The sequence below is a fragment of the Rattus rattus genome, chromosome 2 (genome assembly GCF_011064425.1).
Source record: "Rattus rattus isolate New Zealand chromosome 2, Rrattus_CSIRO_v1, whole genome shotgun sequence".
In the NCBI taxonomy this organism is placed as follows: domain Eukaryota; kingdom Metazoa; phylum Chordata; class Mammalia; order Rodentia; family Muridae; genus Rattus; species Rattus rattus.
Genome location: NC_046155.1, coordinates 144990862 through 145013609, shown reverse-complemented (window position 1 = coordinate 145013609; position 22748 = coordinate 144990862). Strand labels below are relative to the sequence as shown.

At 36.1% G+C, this 22748-nt stretch overlaps 1 protein-coding gene across 1 annotated transcript in view; it reads left to right on the top strand.

The window, feature by feature from the left end:
• Positions 1 to 22748, top strand: part of Luzp2 (leucine zipper protein 2) — a 372256-nt gene that overhangs the window by 166158 nt on the left and 183350 nt on the right. The window contains exons 2-3 of the mRNA XM_032893527.1: positions 13749 to 13866; positions 19030 to 19100. Of these exons, the coding sequence (XP_032749418.1) occupies positions 13749 to 13866; positions 19030 to 19100 (189 nt within the window). The remainder of the gene's footprint in view (positions 1 to 13748; positions 13867 to 19029; positions 19101 to 22748) is intronic.

Sequence of the window (22748 nt, the reverse complement as noted above, 5' to 3'; positions counted from 1 at the left end):
CTGTTGCCTATGTTATGGTTATCCCTTGCTAGATCCAGACCCACTCAGTGCCTTCATAGGCCATGTCATGGTCTTTAGTAGAATGGATTTGTGAATCATCACGCAGTCTGGAATAGAAAAGATTGAATACAAATGAAAGGTGGTCATGTCGTCCCTCCAAAACTGCCTTTGGAATGCTCCTCTCTGTAGAATCAGAGGGACTACACAGGTCTTGGAGCTCACTTCACTTCTGACTTTAGAGTATCCGCTCTATCTCCCCCTCTCCTTTTCTCCCTGCCTCTCTTACTCTCTGATTAAAAATAATCTTACAAGGAGCTGCTTCGAAAATAATTCAGCTTCAGAAGCTGTCTAAATTGATACAATTTGTACCCATAACCAGGCAGAAGTTTCATTTCACATATCAGACAGAATGCAAACCCACGTGTTCTTCTACTTAAAGGACAAGGTGGTTTAGCACAGATACACAGCATTAACAAAACAATAAAGATCTCAATTTTGTGTTAAGAGGGCTATACTTCTCTGTGATGAATGATCTGGTGATACCTAAGCAAGTCTTTCTGTAATAGTTACTACTTTTGAAAATAGTTGATATGCTTTCTCTGGTATTATTTTTTTTAATTACAAAGGATTTTAATGCTTGGGATATCCATGAAGAACATTATGTACCACAGTGCACCCTCCTCCCACCACCTTTGAAAGAATTAACTCTGTTTTCTTACAATCATGCATGTCATTTAGCATATTGCAAACAAAAAATGCATGAAGGCATACATTAGCTATGGGAAAATACCTGTCATAGCTAAAAAACTGATTTTAAAAGGAAAAAAAAGCATGAATGAAACAAAGGAGAAGCAGAGGTTTGCTTAGCATACTTTCAAAAAGTATTTATATTTATAAAAGTATGATATTTATAAAAGTATGGAGCATGTTGGTACTGCTGCAGCTCTGGAGAGCAAGTTAGAATCTCAGGCGTGCTCAAATATCCAGTGGTTGACTTCTCATGATAATGTTAGGTATCTGCTATGGCTTACAATGCTCAAGTAGCTGTGGTGTGACCCTTAGTTTTTTGGAAAATGCCCTCTCTTCCTATTTTACAATGGTGATGTTCCAACAGGTATCTTTATCAACTTATCATTAAAAAAGTATCTTTAAACAATTTTGTCCCTCAAAATTAACTTATCAATAACTCAAAGTATTCTTTTCAAATGGGATCTATGAAACAAGCCAACAACAGATAAGCAAATAGATACACATAAATGTATACACACACACACACATACACACACACACACATACACACACATGCACACACAGAATGGATGCATATGCACATACACATATGAACACACACATATACAAGCATGCACATGTATGTGCACACATTCATGCACATTCACATGCATTTACACATCTGTATGCCTGCACACATGACCCCACATGTGAACATATGACACACACAAATGCCCAAGCATGTGCACAGACACATGCACATACATACACACATAATGCACACAGACATAAACACATCTAAAGATTTTAAGAGACTTTGTCCAAGCAGGTTTCTTACTGGGACACAAGTGAGCCTGTCTTTAAAGTATCCATGCCCTTCATTGTTGTGTTGTGTGTGTATGTGTGTGTGTGTGTGTGTGTGTGTGTGTGTGTGTATGTGCATGCAACTGGAAGTTTTCTGAGTATACTATATATTTTCCTAAGTGTCTCAAAGAGACAAAGCATCCCATTTAGTTTAACCAACATTGCCTGCTGGTGAAGTGTCAGATCAAAGAGAAATATTCAAATAGTAAACAAACATAGAAGACAAATTTTCTTCTAAATTTTCCAAAGCTTTCCTTCCCAATTGCCTTCCACAATTTCTTTCATAGAGACAGTTTTTGTTCTTTGTTTTTCTTTTTCTTTAGATTTAATATTTAAAATACCACTTATTCTATATAAAAAGAAATACATGTACAGCTTTCAGCTTTAATCCAGCTGTTACTGGGCAGGAACACTCCACATGGACATTCTGTCCAGCACAGTTACATTAGAAGAGACATGATTCCCATCTCACATTTACCCTTACTATATGCTTGGGAAACAGCATATATTATTACTAGTTACTGTTGACTTCCTCCCACATATTGTCTTCTCCATATTTCCAATGATAACTGGCTACAATTGAGATAAATCCTAGTATCCCAATAGGAATGACCAAAGCAGTTAAAACTATATGACTTGTCAATTTATGAGACTTTCCACAATTAGATTGTCTTCATATTTAGTGTTTGCTCTGAATTGCATTTCTGTTTGCTATATTTAGTAATTCTTTGCATCATTAAAGGTCCAACACAAATATCCTCAATTCTGTGAACTGTCTGTGATCATTATATGTGAAGGTGACATTCCTCACCCTTTAATCCCCTTAGGGTTGTGTTTCATATTCAGACCATTTCTGTGCATATTCTGTGCATAGCTACATTTTTTTAATACTTTGATTAAGGATCCTATGGGGCTGATAAAAATGTATTTTCCTAAAAATACACAAATGTAGGGATATGATAAATGATAGATAGATAGACAGATAGATAGATAGATAGATAGATAGATAGATAGATAGATAGATAGATAGGCAGGTAGACAGACAGACAAACTGACTGATATATGTGGGTGGGCCCATCCACTGTGGATGGTGCCACCTTTTCACTGGAGAGCCTAGACTCTCTAAGGAAGGTAGCCAAATGTGAGCCTGAGAGCAAGCCAGTAAGCAATGTTTTTCCATGGTCTGTGCTAGTATTCCCAACTCGAGGTGACTGCCTGGAGGTCCTGCTCTGGATTCCCTCTGTGAAGGACTATAGCAGAGAATTGTAAGCCATGTAAGCCCTTTTGTTCACCAAGTTGATTTTGATTACTGCTTTGTCATAACAACAAGAAAGCAAACTAAGACCAATTTCTTTATTGTGTTGGCATTATGGTGGTGGTAACTTTTAGTCCAAGATATATATAATTGAAACCTCATTTATTATCCATTTAAACTTTCAGTCATTGTTTAAATGGCTCTATGCCTTATTATTTATGATATAGTTATGAAGCTACTTATATGTCTAAGAAAATTTATAGAAATTTAATGGTAATGTAAATTTCTTAGCACATGCCTGACATACATATACATAATATATATTGGAAATTTATGATTTAAATATAAAACTGATCTAAATTTATGGCTACTACTACTGAACACTTTTTAAATATTACAGAATTGTTTTGAATTTAGTGAATAAAAGTTTGTGTTTCTTTCATTGTTATCAGAGCTTTGGATTTTATGAAGAGTAACACCAAGGAAATGTGACTTATCTTTGTACATTTTTTAAATTAGAACAAAAACAAAAGTAAAATGCAATATGAATGAAACTAAACTTTAAGTATCCAAAGCTTAAAATATTAAGAAAAATTGAAAAGAATCAGAAAGATTATTAGCAGAATATAAGAGTCTGCCTTAAGTGGCTACTGTTGCCCTGGAAACAAAGACGCTTTAAACTGTAAAATTAAATCATGACTTTAGGAATAAAATAAAATGGGTTTAAGCACTTATAACTGTCTGTATAGTAGTCATTCTTTAAAAATATAAAATCTAACAAATAATTATAAAATCGAAATCATATCATGTGTTTGCTCAGCAAACTAACGTACTCCATAGGTTATAGGCTAAATTTTGTGGAGATGACCATCCACACTTTTAGGGCAATAAGGTGATGTCTCCATCTGTATTACAGAACAAGCTGTAGATAAGACTGGATGACAGATGTCTGAATTAAAAAAAAAGTATAAATGTTAATTCCTTGAGTTAGCCGGAAATTATTAGAAGTTTCATGCTGTGATGTCAAACTGAACAATCTGTATTTAATTAAGAAAACTACTCCAGATACAATTACAGTAAGGAGAACATTTTGTTCTCAAGATCTTTAAGCATTTCAGATTGAGGCCATAAAATGGTTTTGTTATCACGGAACAGGAACAAAAGCAGGCAAATGTCATGACAGTAAGGTGGGTTGGCAGGGATTCTAGTAACCAGTTGAAGACGGGATAATCTATAACGTCAGCTGGGTGCTGGAGCGAAGGTTAAAGTAGATGTTCCATTGCTTGCCTCAAGTCTTGAACTGTGAACTACATAAATAAATATTCACTAACAGAGTAGTATGATAAGTCCTTAAACATAAGGTAGGAAAACCTTCAGGGTCTCACAGAAGGGGAGAAACTCACATAGTTTAATGAGCAGTGTGTCTACCCTATCAGCATGCAAATTTGAATCTTCTTTAATAATAGTGTAAACATGGAAAATACTTGTAAAATAATTTTTATGGTACACTACCAACAGCTCCCTAATTCATATATGTAATCAATATGCGTCTTGTCTAGAATTACGTTAAGTTTCTCAGGGGAAGAGGTAAGTTTTTCAGGTAGAGAGGTTGTGAATCGAAAGTTTTAGACATTTAATTTAAGGAAATATTTTTTGTGTATGTCCATCAGCCTGTGAGAAATCACAGAGGCAGAATGACTCAAAGTCATGGTAGCTGTGTGCACCACACTTTCATAGGAGTATTTATAATCTGCTGTTGCAGATAGCACAGCAAAGAAAAAGAATGGAAGAATTGTGAAGGAATAGCACATATGGAATGGAAAAGAATCAACAAACTAAGATACATCTAAATCCTATTAACGGCTACAGCAAAATGCTCAAGAATCCAGGAACACATTTGTTTGCATGCATACACAAGAATAAAACAAAAGAAAAAGAAGGCTTATCACAAACATCTCTGAAAAATATTGAAAGTTCTACCCAGCAATCTGGAAGAAGATGATTATACCAAAATTCTATTAAATACTGAACAATAAATAGAGTTAAGCACTACATTAAGGTAATAAAGAGAAATCACAATTATCTAAACAATATCATTTCATATAAGCTTAAAATATTCTACAAACAAGGTTTTAATACACTACTACTATGAGCAAAAGTCATATACAAACATCTAATTCATGTTATTTTTAAATGGATGGTTATAAAGTTAACCTTGATAACCACACTAAAATATTTTCATATATCTCTAGGATAAATTAGAATGGTAAAAAGCCATGGTATCAGTGATAAAGAACCATGAATTTGTGATGATAAATGTAACTGAGAAAAATATTAAAGACTGTAAGTACCTAGTAATGCGAAACCTACTTACCAATTAAACCTTCATTTTTATTGCTTTTTTAATTGGTTATTAGTTAATTTATTTATTTACATTTCAAATGTTATCCCCTTCCGGGTTTCCCCTCTGCAAACTCCCTGTCCCACCCATCCTCCCCGCTGCTTCTAAGAGGGTGCTCTTCCACCCACCTACCCACTCCCACCCACACCCTAGCATTCCTGTATGCTGAGGCATCAGGCCTTCACAGGACCAAGACCTCCCCTCTCTTTGATGCCTGATAAGGCCATCCTCTGCTACATATGCAGCTGGAGCCATGGGTCCCTCCATGTGTATTCTTTGGTTGATGGTTTAGAGTCTTACCTATATAGATTTGATGCTTGCAGCCAACCATCAGACTGAACAAGGGGACCCCAATGGAGAAGTTAGGGGAAGAACTGAAGATGAAGGGGTTTGCAACCCCACAGGAAGAACAACAATATCACCCCACCAGCCCCCCCCCCCGCCCCAGAGCTCCCAGGAACTAAGTCAACTAAAATTTTCAATTGGCAGTCCTAGAAGTAGTATGTGAGCATCAAATACAAAACTACAACATACGATGTACAGTCACAGAAAACAGTTAAAAGCTGTCGATGTATCCTGGACAGAAAACATGTAAAAGCTCTTTCTGCAACATGCTCAACTTATGAGTTACGTTGACATGTGCACTAAAGCAATTATGAGATACTATACAGAGCCACTGAACTTACTGAATTTAAAAAAAAAATCTTGAAAATGCCAGTAGAGACAAAAATATGAAGTGACAAATAGTCTTTACCTGTCCTACTCCATAACTTAATCTGTTCAATTTATTGGCCATGGTTGCTAAACAAATGTGTGACTATGTGAATAGTTTGTGGTGCATGTATTTTATTCCTAGGCATTTAGGCATTTTCTGGTATGATTATATTCACATCTCAACAAGACAAGTTATATGAAATATCCATTATTCATAACAGTCAAAAGCACTATTCATAAACACGCAAATACTAGAAAAATGCACATCTATCTATCAATATTGGAGAAGACAGGTTGCAATAAATTATTCTCTATCACACTTTTGTTGAAGCAAAAATTGGCAAGCTATCATAAAAAATGGATGTCAGCAACCTGGTCATGTTTTGGAGGGGAATGTGCTGAATGAGTGGGTGTAAGCTGGCTCTTCTCCCATAGTTTCTATTCCTTAAATTTTTGATATACCCAGTTTTTAATTGGTTAATGAATTTTTCCTAAGATTGTGTTTATTTTTGAGTGTATCCAGTACCACAGTAACATGTGTCTTTACAAGTAGCCTGAGAAAATGATTCCTTTTGAAATTTTTACAAATGTCTATATTGAAGAATGATCTTCATGTGATACATCTTGTGTTAATGATCAGGAAGAATGGTTTCTCTCATTTTAGCTTTCCAACATTGCTTTGAGAGCTGTATCATAAAAAAAAAGCAGTAGTGGCATATATTAATTTCTTTGCAGTGCTCAAGTGTAAACATGAGCTAAAATGACATATGAGACTATGTGTACTGCTACATAGTTAGATGCACAGATATTATCTATGTCCTTAATAAAACCTAGTGAGTGCATTTTCAATTAAACTCCTGGTAGGTGTCTATACAAATCTAACACTATAATTCTAAAATTGATGGAAGAGAATCAAAAAAAAACAATTTTAATAAGACAAGAAGCAGAAGAATTGATGGGAACCAACTTAAAAAGAAAGAGAATATGACATGCAGTTTTAACATGTCCATCATTTTTCTCTGAAATAGGCCTTTTTATAAATGAAACAGGAACAACAAAAAAACTTATCTCCCTTCCTTACCTATTGACTGACTGATAATTCCTTGGAAGGTGGAGATTCTGATATATGAATAGTAGATATAGTAGAATAGATAAGTAGATAATAGATATAGTAGAATAGATAAGCAGATAACTGAGAGATAAAAGATTTATTGATAATATAAAGAGATGATAGACAATTCTTTGATGATAATAAGAAATAGATAATAGGTAGGCAAGTAGATAGGTAATAGATGATAGATAAAAAGATAGACCGATAGATAGACATAGATAGATGATGGATAGATAATTAAACAGTTGATAATAAGTAAAAGATACACAAATGATAAATAATTAAGTTATAAATTATGAAGAGACATTTTAATATCAAATCATAGAAATATATCTCAACATAGAACAATTATCACAAACTATATGAATAATGAATTCAGAAATATAACCTGGACCCCCGAGATGTCTTAGACACTGAACCACTAACCAGGCAGCAATGAACCACTAACCAGCTGAAATGAGGCCCCTAACACATATACAACAGAGGACTGCCAGATCTGGGTTCAGACAGAGAGGATGGGCCTAACCCTCAACAGACTGGAGACCCCAGGGAGTTTAGAGGTCTGGTGGGGTGGAACATTCGGTGGTAGGGACATGCTCCTGGTGACATGGGTTAAGGAGGAGCTATGGGATGTGGAACAGTTGGAGGGTGGAAAAGGAGGAGAATAAAATCATGAGTGTAACAAAAAAAAAGATTAAATAAAATTAAAAAATAGAAAGTTGGATAAAATTCCTACAATAAACAGAATTTTATTAAAAAAGAAAATTATTATGATTTTTATACCTTAAAACTTTAGCATTTGGTATATTAGAAGTAAATTTATTTTCGGACAGACTCTTTGTAAAAGAAAGTCAAGTTAAAATACATTTGTTATTGTGGGGTATAAATAGGACTAGATTCTTATAAAAGCAAAATTTTGAACACAGAATCACAGGGGGGGGAAAGCTATGCAAGAAATTGGGCTCTCTACATTAAGAGAGGTCCAAGGCAGAGAATATTCCTGCACAGTTTCAGAATTCAACCCTGAGCCAGGTTGATTTTTTTTTTATCGAGATTCCATAATTGTGACACAAAAATTGTATTTTCATCACTACCCATTGAGCAGTACTTTGTTGTGACAGCCTTAACAAATGCAAAGTCTAACCTGACTTAAAAGTGAGTAGAACTGGCAGAGAAATGGAAGCCAAATTTTGTGAAAATTGACCTATTATCTCACAAAGTAGCTGAGAAGCATGTTACAAAGTAGCTGTAAGTCTGTGCTGGCTAGTATTTGTCAACTTGACACTAGAGTTATCTGAGAACAGAGAACCACAGCTGAGAAAATGCCTCCCTATAAATTTGGTGTGAAGTCGTGTCTCTGAAACAATTAGTGATTAACCTGGGAGGGCCCATTTCACAGTGAGCAGTGCTACCTCTGGATGGTCGTCCTAGGAAGGAAGAGCAGTAACCAGCACTCGCCTGTGGCTTCTTCATCGTTCTTGCTTCCACGTTTCTGCCTTGAATTCTTGAGCTAACTTGTCTGGGTGATGGATTAAAAAGAATGAAGCCATTTCCTCCCCAAATTGTTTTTGGTCATGGTCACCATTATAGCAATACTATAGTGAGTAGTGCAGATTCCAGTCCTGTGACATTCACATGTATTTTTTCAAAGGGGAAGATAGTATCCTCTCTTTGTGGAGGTATAGAAATGTTTCAAATGCCAGGATAAACTAATACGTTTCAGAGACTGCAACATTCCTATCACATATTGAAATTAACTTCATAGTTTTAATGTACTATCTTTACCTATGAGAATATTATTTGTCCAGAAATAGTCAAAGAAATATGTGTGTAGCCATATTCCTGAATTTCATTACTTTGTAAGAGAAAGAAATTGGGAATTCTAAACATGCCATGGTAGGAACAACTGCAGTGCACACAGAGCAGAAGGGATCTATTGATCTATTGATCAGCTGGTAAGACCTCCAGGAGACTTGCAGTCAGTGGCAGAACATGGGTGAAGGATGAGCCTTTTTATTTCATTATGTTTTTAAAGAAAAATTTTTATTGGAAGATAAACAGCACTTACTATAAATAGAATGTACTGTGGTCACTTCTGCCCATTTCTACTTTGTAGAGATATACAATGTTTGAAACTAAAAGGTGGTGATTAGTTGGGTAAGCTTGCTGGCTATATATCTCTAATTCATTGTATCCTGTTCATAATCACTGTTGCATGTACTGAACAATAGATTGTTTAAAGTCCAGAGGTGCACTTCCTCATGAAAGCTTGAAACTCTTAATATAATAATGAAATTAAAAATGATTGCAAACTGTATTAAAAATAGCAAAGGAAATAATACTCATAATTTAATTTAATGAAAAATCATAGGAAATAAGCAAAAGCAATTTTGAATATTTATATGTCTTGTACAGAAGGAAGAAGCAATAGACTATAAATTTCATGGAATGCGCGATGAACATTTCATTCTAACCTCATAGCCAGGTCAGCACTCTTGTTCAAAGTCAGTACATTTTAGAAGAGTGGTGGAGACAGGGAGCTCTGAGCTGACTGATAGACCACTTCCATAATAGTATCTTGCCCTTGAAAGTGATTTATTATCTTATTGACTCAGTTATTTCAACTGTAAGATAGGGTTAGCAGGAGAGTCTACCTCCTGGAGTTATTTTGAAAATAAAATGAGTTCTATCACCTCTCATGCAAAATGATGTCAATGTGTTTTATCAGTCGATTTGATTTGTAATATACTATATGATTATCTGGGGCTATGTGTATGATATAAAAGAAACCACAGACATGAAATGATAATGTACATTTGGATGAAACAGGGATGAGCTATTGTTATTATGTTGTTATTTGATTGTGTCAGTCTGACCTCTGAACCCCAGTGACACTCTGTAAGAGTATGATTATTGACTAATCATTTTTTGATCAGGTCTGTGTCAGGGCCGTTGAGGGGTAGCATGCTTCTTACCCATGAACCACTCCAGTTTCCTTTTGGACAATAAGAAGCTGAAGGGTAGCAAACACCTTCATTTAGCAAATAAAAAAAAAGACAAAAATCATCACTGAAACCTACTCTAGATGAGCTAAATTTGCTAACGACTGATAAACACTACAGTGCAGATTACTCTTCTATAATTCTGTGGAACACCCATGAAATTTATTAAAACTTTTTTCAGGAATAAATACATTACTCATTTTTAAAACCTTATCATTTGTGTCGGGGCCAAAGCTTTGTATAAACTACACGATGTAACACAAGAGTGTGTGTAAAGCCAGTATCAGTTTTGTTGCTGTCGTTACACACAAACTAACATTGAAAAGAAGCAGCACTCATTTAGGCAAGCTTACAACTGAATACAACCATCTTTCACTACACAGCGCTCTGTGACTTCTTGGTGAAGCGCTTGTTCCAAAAGTTCCTGAAATCTGAAACACAGCATCTTTTTACTAACTGCCATGCTCATCCAAAAAGTGTGTAAAAGCAAAATAATTTCTTGAGTTCTTTGTACATATTGGATATCAGCACTTTATCAGATGTAGGATTGGTAAAGATCTTTTCCCAAAAAGATGAATTTCATGAAGTCATTGCTTTTAAAAGCTGAGTAATACTCTATTGTGTAAATGTACAACATTTTCTGTATCCATTGCTCTGTTGAAGGATATCTGGGTTCTTTCCAGCTTCTGGCTATTATAAATAAGGCTGCTATGAGCATACTGCAGCATATGTCCTTGTTATATGTTGGAGCATCTTTTGGGTATATGCCCCACAGTGGTATATCTGTGTCCTCACATAATACTATGTCCACTTTTCTGAGGAACCTCCAGACTGATTTCCAGAGTGATTGTACCAGCTTGCAATCCCACCAACAATTGAGGAGTGTTCCTCTTTCTCTACATCCTTGCCTGGTTCAACTGGAGGTCAGCATGTAGAAGAATGCAAATCGATCCAATCTTATTGCCCTGTAAAAGCTCAAGTCCAAGTGGAGCAAGGACCTCCACATAAAACCAGATACACTCAAACTAATAGAAGAAAAAGTAGGGGGGAGTCTGGAACTCATGGGCACTGGAGAAAATTTCCGAACAAAAAACACCAATGGCGTATGCTCTAAGATCAAGAATCGACAAATGCATCAGGGAAATGCAAATCAAAACAACCCTGAGATTCCACCTCACACCAATCAGAATGGCTAAGATAAAAAAAAAAAAAAAAACTCAGGTGGCAGCAGATGCTGGCGAGGATGTTGAGAAAGAGGAACACTCCTCCATTGTTGGTGGGATTGCAAACTGGTACAACCACTCTGGAAATCATTCTGGAGGTTCCTCAGAAAATTGGACATTATATTACCTGAGGACCCAGCTATACCTCTCCTGGGCGTGTACCCAAAAGATGCTCCAACATACAACAAAGACACATGCTCGACTATGTTCATAGCAGTATTATTTATAATAACCAGAAGATGGAAATAGCCCAAATGCCATTCAACGGAGGAATGGGTTCAAAACATGTGGTACATCTACACAATGGAGTACTAGTCAGCTATCAAAAACAATGACTTCAGGGTTGGGGATTTAGCTCAGTGGTAGCGCGTTTGCCTAGCAAGCGCAAGGCCCTGGGTTCGGTCCCCAGCTCCGAAAAAAAAGAAATAACAAAACAAAACAACAACAACAACAACAAAAAAAAAAAAAACACAATGACTTCATGAAATTCATAGGCAAATGGAACGAACTAGAAAATATCATCCTGAGTGAGGGTACTCAATTACAGAAAAACACACTTGGTATGCACTCATTGATAAGTGGATATTAGCCAAAAAGCTCAAATCAGCTAAGATGCAATCCACATGAAGCTCAAGAAGGACACCCAAAGTGCAGATGCTTCAGTCCTTCTTAGAAGGAAGAAGAAAAAATTCAGAGGAGGAGATATGGAGACAAAGTTTACAGCAGAGGCTGAAGGAATGGCCATTCAGAGACTGCCCCACCTGGAGAACCAGCCCATATACATACAGTCATCAAACCCAGACAATATTGTTTTTGCCAAGAAGTGCATGCTGACAGGAGCCTGATACAGCTGTCTCCTGTGAGGCTCTCCTAGAGCATGACAAATACAGAGGCAGATGCTCGCAGCCAACCGTTGAACTGAGAATGGAGTTAGAGAAAGATTGAAGGAGATGAAGGGATTTGCAACCCCTTAAGAAAACAATACCAACCAACCAGAGCTCCCACGGACTAACCCACTACCCAAAGAGTACATACACATGGACAGACTCATGGCTCCAGCTGCATGTGTAGCAGAGGATGGCTTTGTTGTGCACCAATGGGAGGAGAAGTCCTTGGTCCTGCCAAGGCTGGAGCCCACAAGTGTAGGGGAATGTCAGTGTGGGTAGGTGAGAAGGGGTGGGTGGTTAGGTGGGGAAACACCCTCATAGAAGAAGGAGGAGTGGGGATGCGATAGAGGGTTTATGGATGGGAAACCAGGAAAGGAAATAACATTTAAAATGTAAATAAAAATGCAAAATAATTTACAAGCACAGGTTTCATATTCATTTTTCTTCCTCTGATGTACGAAAGCCAATCTCATGCTTCCTGTTTATTTGTATCTAGTGTAGTCAGGTGCTGTAGCCTGGACGACTTGCTTGTTGGCTTCTTTGTCTACGTCTCACTCTAGGACAGCTTTACTCTCAATTGTCTGGTCAGGGAAAACTTTCCAAACCACAAATCTTACCTTGTCCCCGCCTTACTAGAACATTTTTAGTTAACCCCTTATTCTTCAAATGCTGGCGTGTCTTTCCTCCTCTCCCATATTTTCTGACCGGCAACCAGATCTCCCACTCTTTCATCAGGGTTTCACAGCTGACATTTATTCATTTAAAATAACTTTATTGCCACTAATAATTTACAAGCACTTTCTCCATTTTTTCACTATTTTCTATCATAATAAATGTATCTTTTGTATTTTCTTAGGAAGTTCTCTTTGGATTTTGTTGTTGTTGTTCTCTTACATGTTTCAGTTAATCATTCTATTAGGCATAAAATTAGGGTGGGGTGGTTTTTGTTTGTTTTCAACTAGAAAATCCTTTTTCCTTGCCCTATAAGGTCACAAGTACACACAAACAAATCATATATACTTCATGATGAGCTTTGCCTTTTATATAAATTTTATCGTTTTGGTTCACTGGAATTTCTGTATTCATCTACTGACTTTCATAATGTTTTTCCTTTCCCTGTCATGCCTTTAAAATGCAATGCAGTTCTTGGACATATTTGAAAGAGGGTTCATTTCCCTTGGGTTTTCTTCTCTGTCGACTAAGGATGAAATCCAGAGACCCTGCTTTCTTTCTGACTCTACCCTCAAGTGTATTTCTCAGTACGAAAACCTACCTAAGATTCTGGGATCTTTCCCCACACCCCTTCTCTTGCAACAAATATTAAATTCCTAGAAAAACATGGTAACGTGGAAACTATGTCCTTTCTAAACTAAAGCTGGGAAACTAAATTTGCATGCAGTGAAACCCTCAGTCTGAATAGTTCTCTCTGTACGTGAAGTCTTTAATATAGAAATGCCCATTAAAGTTTCAGTCTAGTTTCCTGAATCTCGCAGGCTTTCTGGTTATGCCTGAGGTCAGATGGAAATGTATAGAGGGCTCTCACACCCTTTTCTCTGTGTTAGACAGGACTATGAAGAGCTAGAGAAGCAGCTGAAGGAAGTCTTTAAGGAACGTAGCACGGTCCTGCGGCAGCTGACAAAGACATCCAGGGAACTGGACGGGATCAAAGTCAACCTTCAGGTGAGTTGGACACTAATGTTTTCAGCAGCAGCAGAGTCCATTCACCCCCATGGGACGGATATGCATTTTTAAACAATTTTCTCTACATCTCTGGGCTTGACCACTCCAGTTATTATTTATTATTATTTGAGCTTTGAAATGAAATAGGCTTTGAAATGGTTCAGAGACCTGCAGTTTCCAAACATCAAAAGGAGAAAACTGTGTGTTTGGCAAAAGCCATCAGTTCCTACCAACTTCCAAGATCAATTTGACCCCTGTGTTCTTCTTATTATAAAATGATGGAAAGGTATTATGGGAATGAAATATTTGGAAGAGAATTTTAGATTTTCCCTAGGACAGCTCTAAATATCCCTTGAACAAGTTCTCTATAGAAATGGATAAATGTTAAACAAAGAGACTACCATGTTTAAAATAAGACAGAACAAAAGAAATGTCTATTTCAGATAAAAATCTTTTGGGGAGAGTTCATTTTTGGTTTTTCAAGATCAGGATTTTCTGTGTAACCTTAGCTGTCCTTGAACTCACTCTGTAGACCAGATCTGCCTGCCTCAGTCTCTCAGGTGATAGGATTAAAGGCATGTGTGCCTACATCACAGTTAAAAATCTTTTCCAAACACCTGATAGTACTTTGTTTCTCCTGTGAACATACATTTTTATTATATTGAAAATAGGGTTTTTTTCATACAATATAGTCTAATTATGGTTTTTCCTCCTCAACCCCCTCCAGGTTCTTGACAATCTTTCCTTCCATCAAGATCTACCCATTTCTGTCTCTTGGGAGAAAACAAACAGAATCTAAGAGATAATAATAATAAAGCACAATATAATAAGATAAAAGCAAGGTAATCAGAATAGGACTAAAAGAGAAGGAAAGGGACAAAGGAAAAAGCACAAGAAACACTTATGGGCACAGATACACACATGTCCGAACCCACAGGAATCCAATAAAAACACAAAACCAGAAGGCACAATTTATTCCTAAAGGAAAAAATATTATGAGACACAACATTCTGCAATTAAGAACAGTACTTTGATGTCTGACTTTTCACATTGGATTCACTGAGTACCGACCATATACTAAATTCTTTAGTGACATTCCATGATGCAATTTTTTTAATAAATGTAAGAGATGGTACTCTTGATGTGACATTTCTTGCATAAGCAATATTGTCTACAGAAAGTTCCTTGTTCTTTGGAAATCGGTAAGGACTCTAGAGATTAAATGTAAGATATTTTGCTTGAGAGCCTTTCCACATACCACAGAAATGAGGCTGTATGTTATCTTGATCCTCAAAGTCTTTATGATACGCTGATGCCATGATGTTTGGTAGAGAAGAAATGGTGATGGTGCAGTCAGCCACTAGTTCTTTGACTTTGGTCCAGCTCATATATTGACTTATCTTTCCATAGCTTATATTTAATGTACACATGAAAACTAATCTTTTTATAATGTTTAGAATGATCACACAGGTAAGGAATGAGCAGTGCCTGCATTTGAACTTATCGTTTAACCTAATGTTGCAGAAGTTGTGCTAAATGTTGAAAGAGTAAAACTAGTCACGCTGCCGTAGAACATGCTGACAGGTAGAAGGATTAGGCAGTTCATGAAAAATAGTGCTAGGAATCCAAGCATCAAATTTCTGCAAACTAAATAGAAGGATTCAAGAGGCGATGGATCGATTTTGTTTTATTTGGCAAAGCCAAGACACAGATTACTGAAAAGAAAATTAGCAGGTAAACAAGCCTGGGAGGAATAATCAAGACACCTGTCTGTTCTCCAGGGGAAGGAACGCCTGGCACAGAAGCATATCGTATCAGCAGCATATGGCGAAATGCCCTGGAGTGGTCAGTGATTAGTTTTCCCAGGACTGTTTCCTAAATCAACGTGTCTCCTTATAAACTAGAATGTTGCTTAAGAAAAATTTTTATGGAGCTATATTTTGTGAAAGCATAAGAGTCTTCCCTGAAATGTTGCTAAAATTTTGAAAATGATTCTTTTGTTTGTTGTTTTGTGGTACGTTTCACACATGATGCCTTCCATTGTTTATCTTAACAAATCCTTTTAGCAAACTCTCCACAAAGGCAGCATGCTATTGTTTGCGTTATAAAATGAAGAGCAGAATGCTTAAGTATATCTCAGGATGTGGGTAAGTTCATTCTCATAAACAAAGGGTGACATTGGATTTCAAACTTAAAGTAAATAAATATATAACTACATGTTATATATTTCCTGACAAAATGACAATTTCCTGACAAAATGTGAACAAAATGTCTATACATCCCAAAGAGAGAACCAGCAACATCCCTCAGAAACTGTCCCACATAATATAAGACAAAGAATAGTACTTTGGTGTCTGACTTTGCACATTGCATTCACCTACCATATACTAAATCTTCAATGGCATTGCATAATATAATTCCTTTATATAAATATAGGCAATGGTGCTCCTGTAATTTTTCTTGGTGAACTGTTGAGTTAAATTGGAGTTAATTACAAGAATGTGGAGATCAGCAAAGGCATGGGCTACAAACAGCTATCCTCTCTCATCAACCTTAGGGAAATTCTGTTATTTGCCTTGTTTGCTTTTAAGATGGGCTCTAGCTTTCATGCAGGCCTTGAGCTTGCTAAGGAGTCAGTGATGGATGCCTCCAGGTCCTCAGTATTGGGATCACATGTGCTTCCTACTACATGCATTTGTTCAAGTCATACTGGACCTGGAATCTGGAGATTTCTACAAGCTGGGCAGGCATTAAAAACATATCCTGTCTCCAATAAGATGAAATTAGGCCCAATTTTGGGAAAAGAGGTTGGAAGCCTCTTTTAACAGGCCCGTCCTGTTCAGGTGACAGAGTTCCTTAATACATCAAACATTTATTTCTTATATATTTATTTCAGTATTTTACTAACTTTTTTTAGACTTTTCTTATTTCTTAAAAAGCATTTGTTTGTCTGTTTAATTTTTTATGAATGAATGTTTCGCCTGCACATATTTGGACACTATTTGCATGCAACACATGTGGAGGCCAGAAGAGGGTGTTGGATTTCTTGGAACTGGAGTTACAGATAGTTGTTAGCCTCCATGTGGGTGCTTAGAACCAAACTCTGGTCCTCTGCTAGAGGAGAGAGTGCTCTTAACTAGTCTCTCCAGATTCCTCTCAGATTTTTTGTTTGTTCTGCATATTCATTTGCTTTTCAATTGCTTTTTAATTTAAAGCAGGAAATCTAACTTTTGAAAATAGATCTCCAGGCTGTCCCTCTTCATAACTTTATCCTGTGTAGAAGGAGAATCAATATGTATGATCAATAAGATGATCAATAAGTAGGTTATTTAATAAGTTGGTAAATCTACCTTCTTATCACTAAAAAAAAGTCAAAATCATCATGAAATAATGGTATACTCTGCACTGGATATCGCTTAAGACAAAGTAACTACGTGAAACAGCTTATCCATCACTGATGTCATCTGATCCACTGCTTTCCTATTGCTGAACTGTGTGTACAGCCAGTTAATGAATCATAGCTTTAATTATGCACTGTACTTACTTATATCCCTACCTCCATGGCTAGGGTTTAAAAAAAAAAACAACTTTTAGTAGAATCCTCCGACTTTTCAACCTGCATTTTCTTCAAAACACCCGAAATGTAGGCAATAGTCAGTAATACATAACACATTTTAAAACTCTTTCTACCTCCTCTCATCTGAGTTAACTTATAAATGAAAATGCCCCCTTATGCATTTTATAACTATTTTATTAAATTAAGCAATCATAGGGCTGACTTTTTTATCTACCCAGGTAGATCCACGACGGACATTGATCAGTCAGTCTTCTGATTGCTGAGATTTCCCACTTTAATTCCTTATACTGCCCTCTTGGTCTGGTGGGAGAAACTGTTTTCTGTAAGTACATGGAGTGCTGCCCACTGGACACTTCCTAGAGATACTGTCAGTTAGTCCTTGTCAGCTCAGCCCCTAGGTATCTCTGGTAAAGCTAACACTGGATTAAATTTCTCTGTTGAACACCAGGTTGAAACACTCTTCAGGCAGCAGCATGCTTTATAAGTCTTTGCATAATTCAGGGTAGGTGTCTGTTAAATAAACATCAAGGAACAATAGACTCACTGCTACACTGTTGTCATTTTCCAACATTCACAGCTACTCCTAGAAACTGTTATTTCCTCTTTATTTAAACTTTTAATATCAAACATGACAGGTTACTCTATTAAACAGTTTTCTGAGTATAAATAAGAAAGTTATTAGGAAAGGTTTAATATGAAAGATCCTGGTATAAGAAACGCTGGGGGAACATTTCTGATCTAATTTATGGCCTTTGAATCTTTAATTTATAAGTTTCTAAGTGATAATGACTGAAGCGTCATATGTTATTTTCTTAACACCTATGTATAATGACAAGTCATAAAATTATGTGGTCTTCTGTTGTTATGTATCCTAACACGTTACTTAGAAATAAGACATAGATATGAATGAACGAGCATGTATGTGCCTTTGACTGCTTTCAACTTCAATCAGGTTCCTCCCTCACCTATGCGGGCAAGTTTTTGTGAGGTCTTCCATTTGTTGTAATGACACAAGAACTAATTCAAATTAGAGAACAAACATTAAAGGAACTAGAGAAGGTATTTTTTAATTTCATTTTAAAGAGGACCACATGAGATAGCTTAGTGAGTTAAGGTGCTTGCCAGTCAAGCCTGGTGACTAGAGTTTCATGTTTGGAACTCAGGTAAATCTAGAATGGTAGTAACTTCATAAAACTGTTCTCTGACCTGCACATCTGCAGCGTGCCAGGTTTCACAACACACATATCACGTGAGCACGCAGACAGACACACACCTAAAATAAAAACTTTTAAGATTCTCTTAAAAAAGAAAATGAGGCATTTGCAGGATATTGCTCTTTTCTCCAATATCTGGTGAGCCTCAGACCAAACTTATTTGTGTAGAAAGAGGTGAACATGTCTTACTATGTATCAGGAACCCCTGTGTACATCCTTGGCACCATCAATACTTGAGGGAACTCATTTTCTTATCTTCATTCAATAAACCAATTGCCTACAAAGCTCTGATACTAAATATAGACAATATTAATACAAGTGAATGACAGTGTTTTATCTTAATAAGGTGCCTTTTCTTGATTTCTCTTCCAGTCTTTGAAAAATGATGAGCAATCCTCCAAAACCGATGTTCAGAAGCTTCTAGAGTTAGGCCAGAAACAAAGGTAAGACGGGAGTTCTATATTAGCTTCTATTATTTCTATTTTCCTTTAATTTAATATTTCCTCCCTACCTGTACACCTACCCCCTCTATTTTACAACACTATTAAAATACAGCCAGGGAGTTTACCAAAACAGACTACAATATATAAACTTATCTTCTGGGTATACTTGAGTGCATATGAGATTCATACCGGACTTTGTGTAGTTATCTCATACCATAATCTACATTTTTAGACAGCAAATGGGCAAATTAGTTATGCTAGAAGCAGTTATGTGAACTGCTGAGACCTATATTCTTGGGCTCTGAACTATAAAAATTCATCAAATTCAGTGTCTACATAATTCTACGCTGGCTTTCTGATCAACAGGCAACTACACATACCAAGTAACAGAACTGGTCCCTGATTTTAAGTCCAGTCATCAACTTGGGTCTCCACTGATGATCTCATATATTGACTCTGAAACCTGTCTTTGACATTGACATGCTTTCAGATTAGGTCAAAAATGTAGTTAAGAGGGCTGGAGAGATGGATCAGTGGTTAAGAGCATTGACTGTTCTTCCAGAGATCCTGAGTTCAAATCCCAGCAACCACATGGTGGCTCACAACCATCTGTAATGAGATCTGATGCCCTCTTCTGGTGTGCCTGAAGACAGCTGCAGTGTACTTATATATATTAAATAAATAAGTCTTTAAAAAAATGTAGTTAAGATATCAGTGTCATTCATTACTCTTTATTATGTACAATGATGAGTTTTTGCTCTACATTATTAGATGCTAATATTAAAATAGTTTTATATCCTATATTGTCTTTTTCACAATTTCTTTTAACGAAAACAATAAGCCACAGGCTTGGTAGTTTATCACCTCAGTCATCTACTGTCTGAGTGATAGACTGTTTTTTAATGGTGTATTTTGGGTTTCTTGTCTGCAAAACACAGCTCATTATCTTAGTATCTGTTTTATTTTAAAAAGGAGTTTGGATGAATATAAAACACACTGACCTCTTAGAACTGGGGACTTTAATAGTCTTCCTGTTATACTGGGGTGTTTGAAGTGTTTGGAGTTGGTAGAATTTGGTCAAAATTATAAGATTTCAGTTAAAATAAAAGGAAAAGTATGCAGTATCTATTGAACAATACAGTAACAATCCAACATTGTATTTCTTTAGAAAAATGTGTCAACAAAGGGAGTGATTGTTGGTTAAAATAAACTAAGAATTGTGGAAATTATTATGTTAACAAATGACTTCATCTCAATAAAAGCAAATGAATAAAAGATTGAAAAAAGGCTACAAAAATAATATATGAATAACTCAAATCAGGTATCAGTGATTAACAAAACTGGAGAGAACTGGATCTGAAGCCAAATATTTTAGGGGATGGCCCAGAGTAGATCTCAGTGTCCAACATTGAGACCTCAAAGTAGGTAGCTCACAGGGAGGGGAACATTTAATTTCAGGAGAATGGTTATGCCAACTCCATTTAGGATGAAAAGGAGATGTCAACAGTAGGGAAGCTACGGTTCCAAGAGGACAGGGAAGACTAGGAAATGAAGACTTACTTTTGTTAGAATCATATTGTTTCAGAAAATTTAGCCTTTATCATAGGAAGGCACAGGTAAGGTGCCTGAGTAAAAGTACTTTTACTCTACTATTTTGTAGTACTTGACTCTACTTTCTTAGGTTTTTAGGTCTGTTTATAATAATATACAAAACCCTTAGGCCGACTGGGAGAATGGCATTAAGTCTATACAATATATTTAGGTAATGACCTACACTTCTGCATTACCCACAAGTTCTCGGATGACTGAACATCTGTTCCAATAAAAACATGAAATAAAGCAGATGTGCCAGTACTGAAATTTCAGAATTTTATACAAAATTACAAAACTTGTTGAAAATAAATAACTGACTTTGTGTCTACCATTAAAATCAGCATAGGAATCTCAGTAAATTTTGTCCATAACAGTAGATAATTTCTCCAAAACCAAATTGAATGAACTGGAATTCCTTTCATGAACAAATAATAAATTAATAACAGTATTTCTATGTATCTGGGACAAATTTTACATGAATCTAGAGTATATGAGGTATTCATATATAGCCATACGAAAAGGTATGTGTGTGTGGGTTATTTCTAACAATAGAGACCAAGAAAAATGTGTATGTATGTGTATGTGAAAGAGAGGGAGGAAAATAATAGATTATAAATAGGTGATAATTACCTGATAATGACATTAATATATAGATGATAGGTGAGCCTATATTGACTATTGAATAGTACCTTTTAAAAATATATATAACAGACTGGAGAATATTCCCAGAAGACCCTTGGGTATACAGAGAGATATTAATCAACATTATATCATTATTAAAATGATGGAAGCAGAGAAATGACCCTGGGGGTGTCTTATAATGTGTAAAGAATAAATGGGGAAACATACTTTGTTCTCTCTGCTGGGTAGAGGGAAGGATTATTAGAGGCAACAAGGACTCAAAGCCTTATAAGAGTATTGACCACTGGCATGTTCTCTCGAAACCAGAAGGAAGATTGGAGAGTGGCAAACTTTTTCCCTATAAGTTACTGATGGGTGTACCAGTTCATTACCACCTGACATTCATGTTGTGCTGTGAGAAAAATATAAGTGAACATTACACAAAGAAGCCTCCCAATGCTTGCATAATTTGGAGACCTAGACCAATATAAGCAAGCATGTGAACAATCTCACTGTGTCACAGGAGCCCACCATTCTTAGAACTAGGGATTCAGTTCTGCACCAAGGGGGCTGTGAAGCAGCCAAGCCTAATTATATGGTTAAATTCTCCTGAAGCAAGCAAGCCTGGGATCGTCTCTCTCATAGCCTAGAAACTGTAATCTGTGAGGCAGGCACCTAAAGCTGGAGAACACTGGGTTGGTTATAGAAGACAGAAGAAAATGTGGTGACAAGTTTTGATGATGTTTTGTCTTGTTCCCTCTTCACCTTTAGATACCATCTTCTATAAAATAATTTTATTAATTATTAAATATATTATTCATAGTTTAAGACTAGCAATGGACAGTTTGAATATAAAATTTAGAATGAAAAGTAAGTTATTTCATTGAATGTATAATTCATATTTCAACCTGTACTTGAAGATCATTTCTGTCCATCCTCCCTATTATTCCTTCTGTTTTCCCTCTCAGTAGAAGTGGTATAATGCTTTCCTATAGGTGAGAGTGCATATGCTATGGACGCGATGCTACCACCCTTTGGTTCACCAGTTTTCTATAAGACCCAGATATCATACTTTGATTTGATAGATAATATATGTATTTATATCTATTACAAATGATATTTTATTTTATGTCATTTTGTAGTTAATATTTATATATTATCATAATATATGATTATTATGTCACAAAATATCTTTTTAAAAATTTGCTATTCCACACTTAAGTGTTCATATATATGTAACTCTCCCCAAGAAAGCTAGAATTTAGCTTTAGACTATGAATTAAGAATTTGCACAGGACAACAATGAATGATTCCAAAATAATGTATTCTCTCTGTGTGTCTCGGTCTCTGTCTCTCTGTCTCTGTCCCCTGACCGTTCTCTCTCAAATTTGCATAATCACAGTACCTAGAGCAGAAATCTAGAAGACGGAGAAT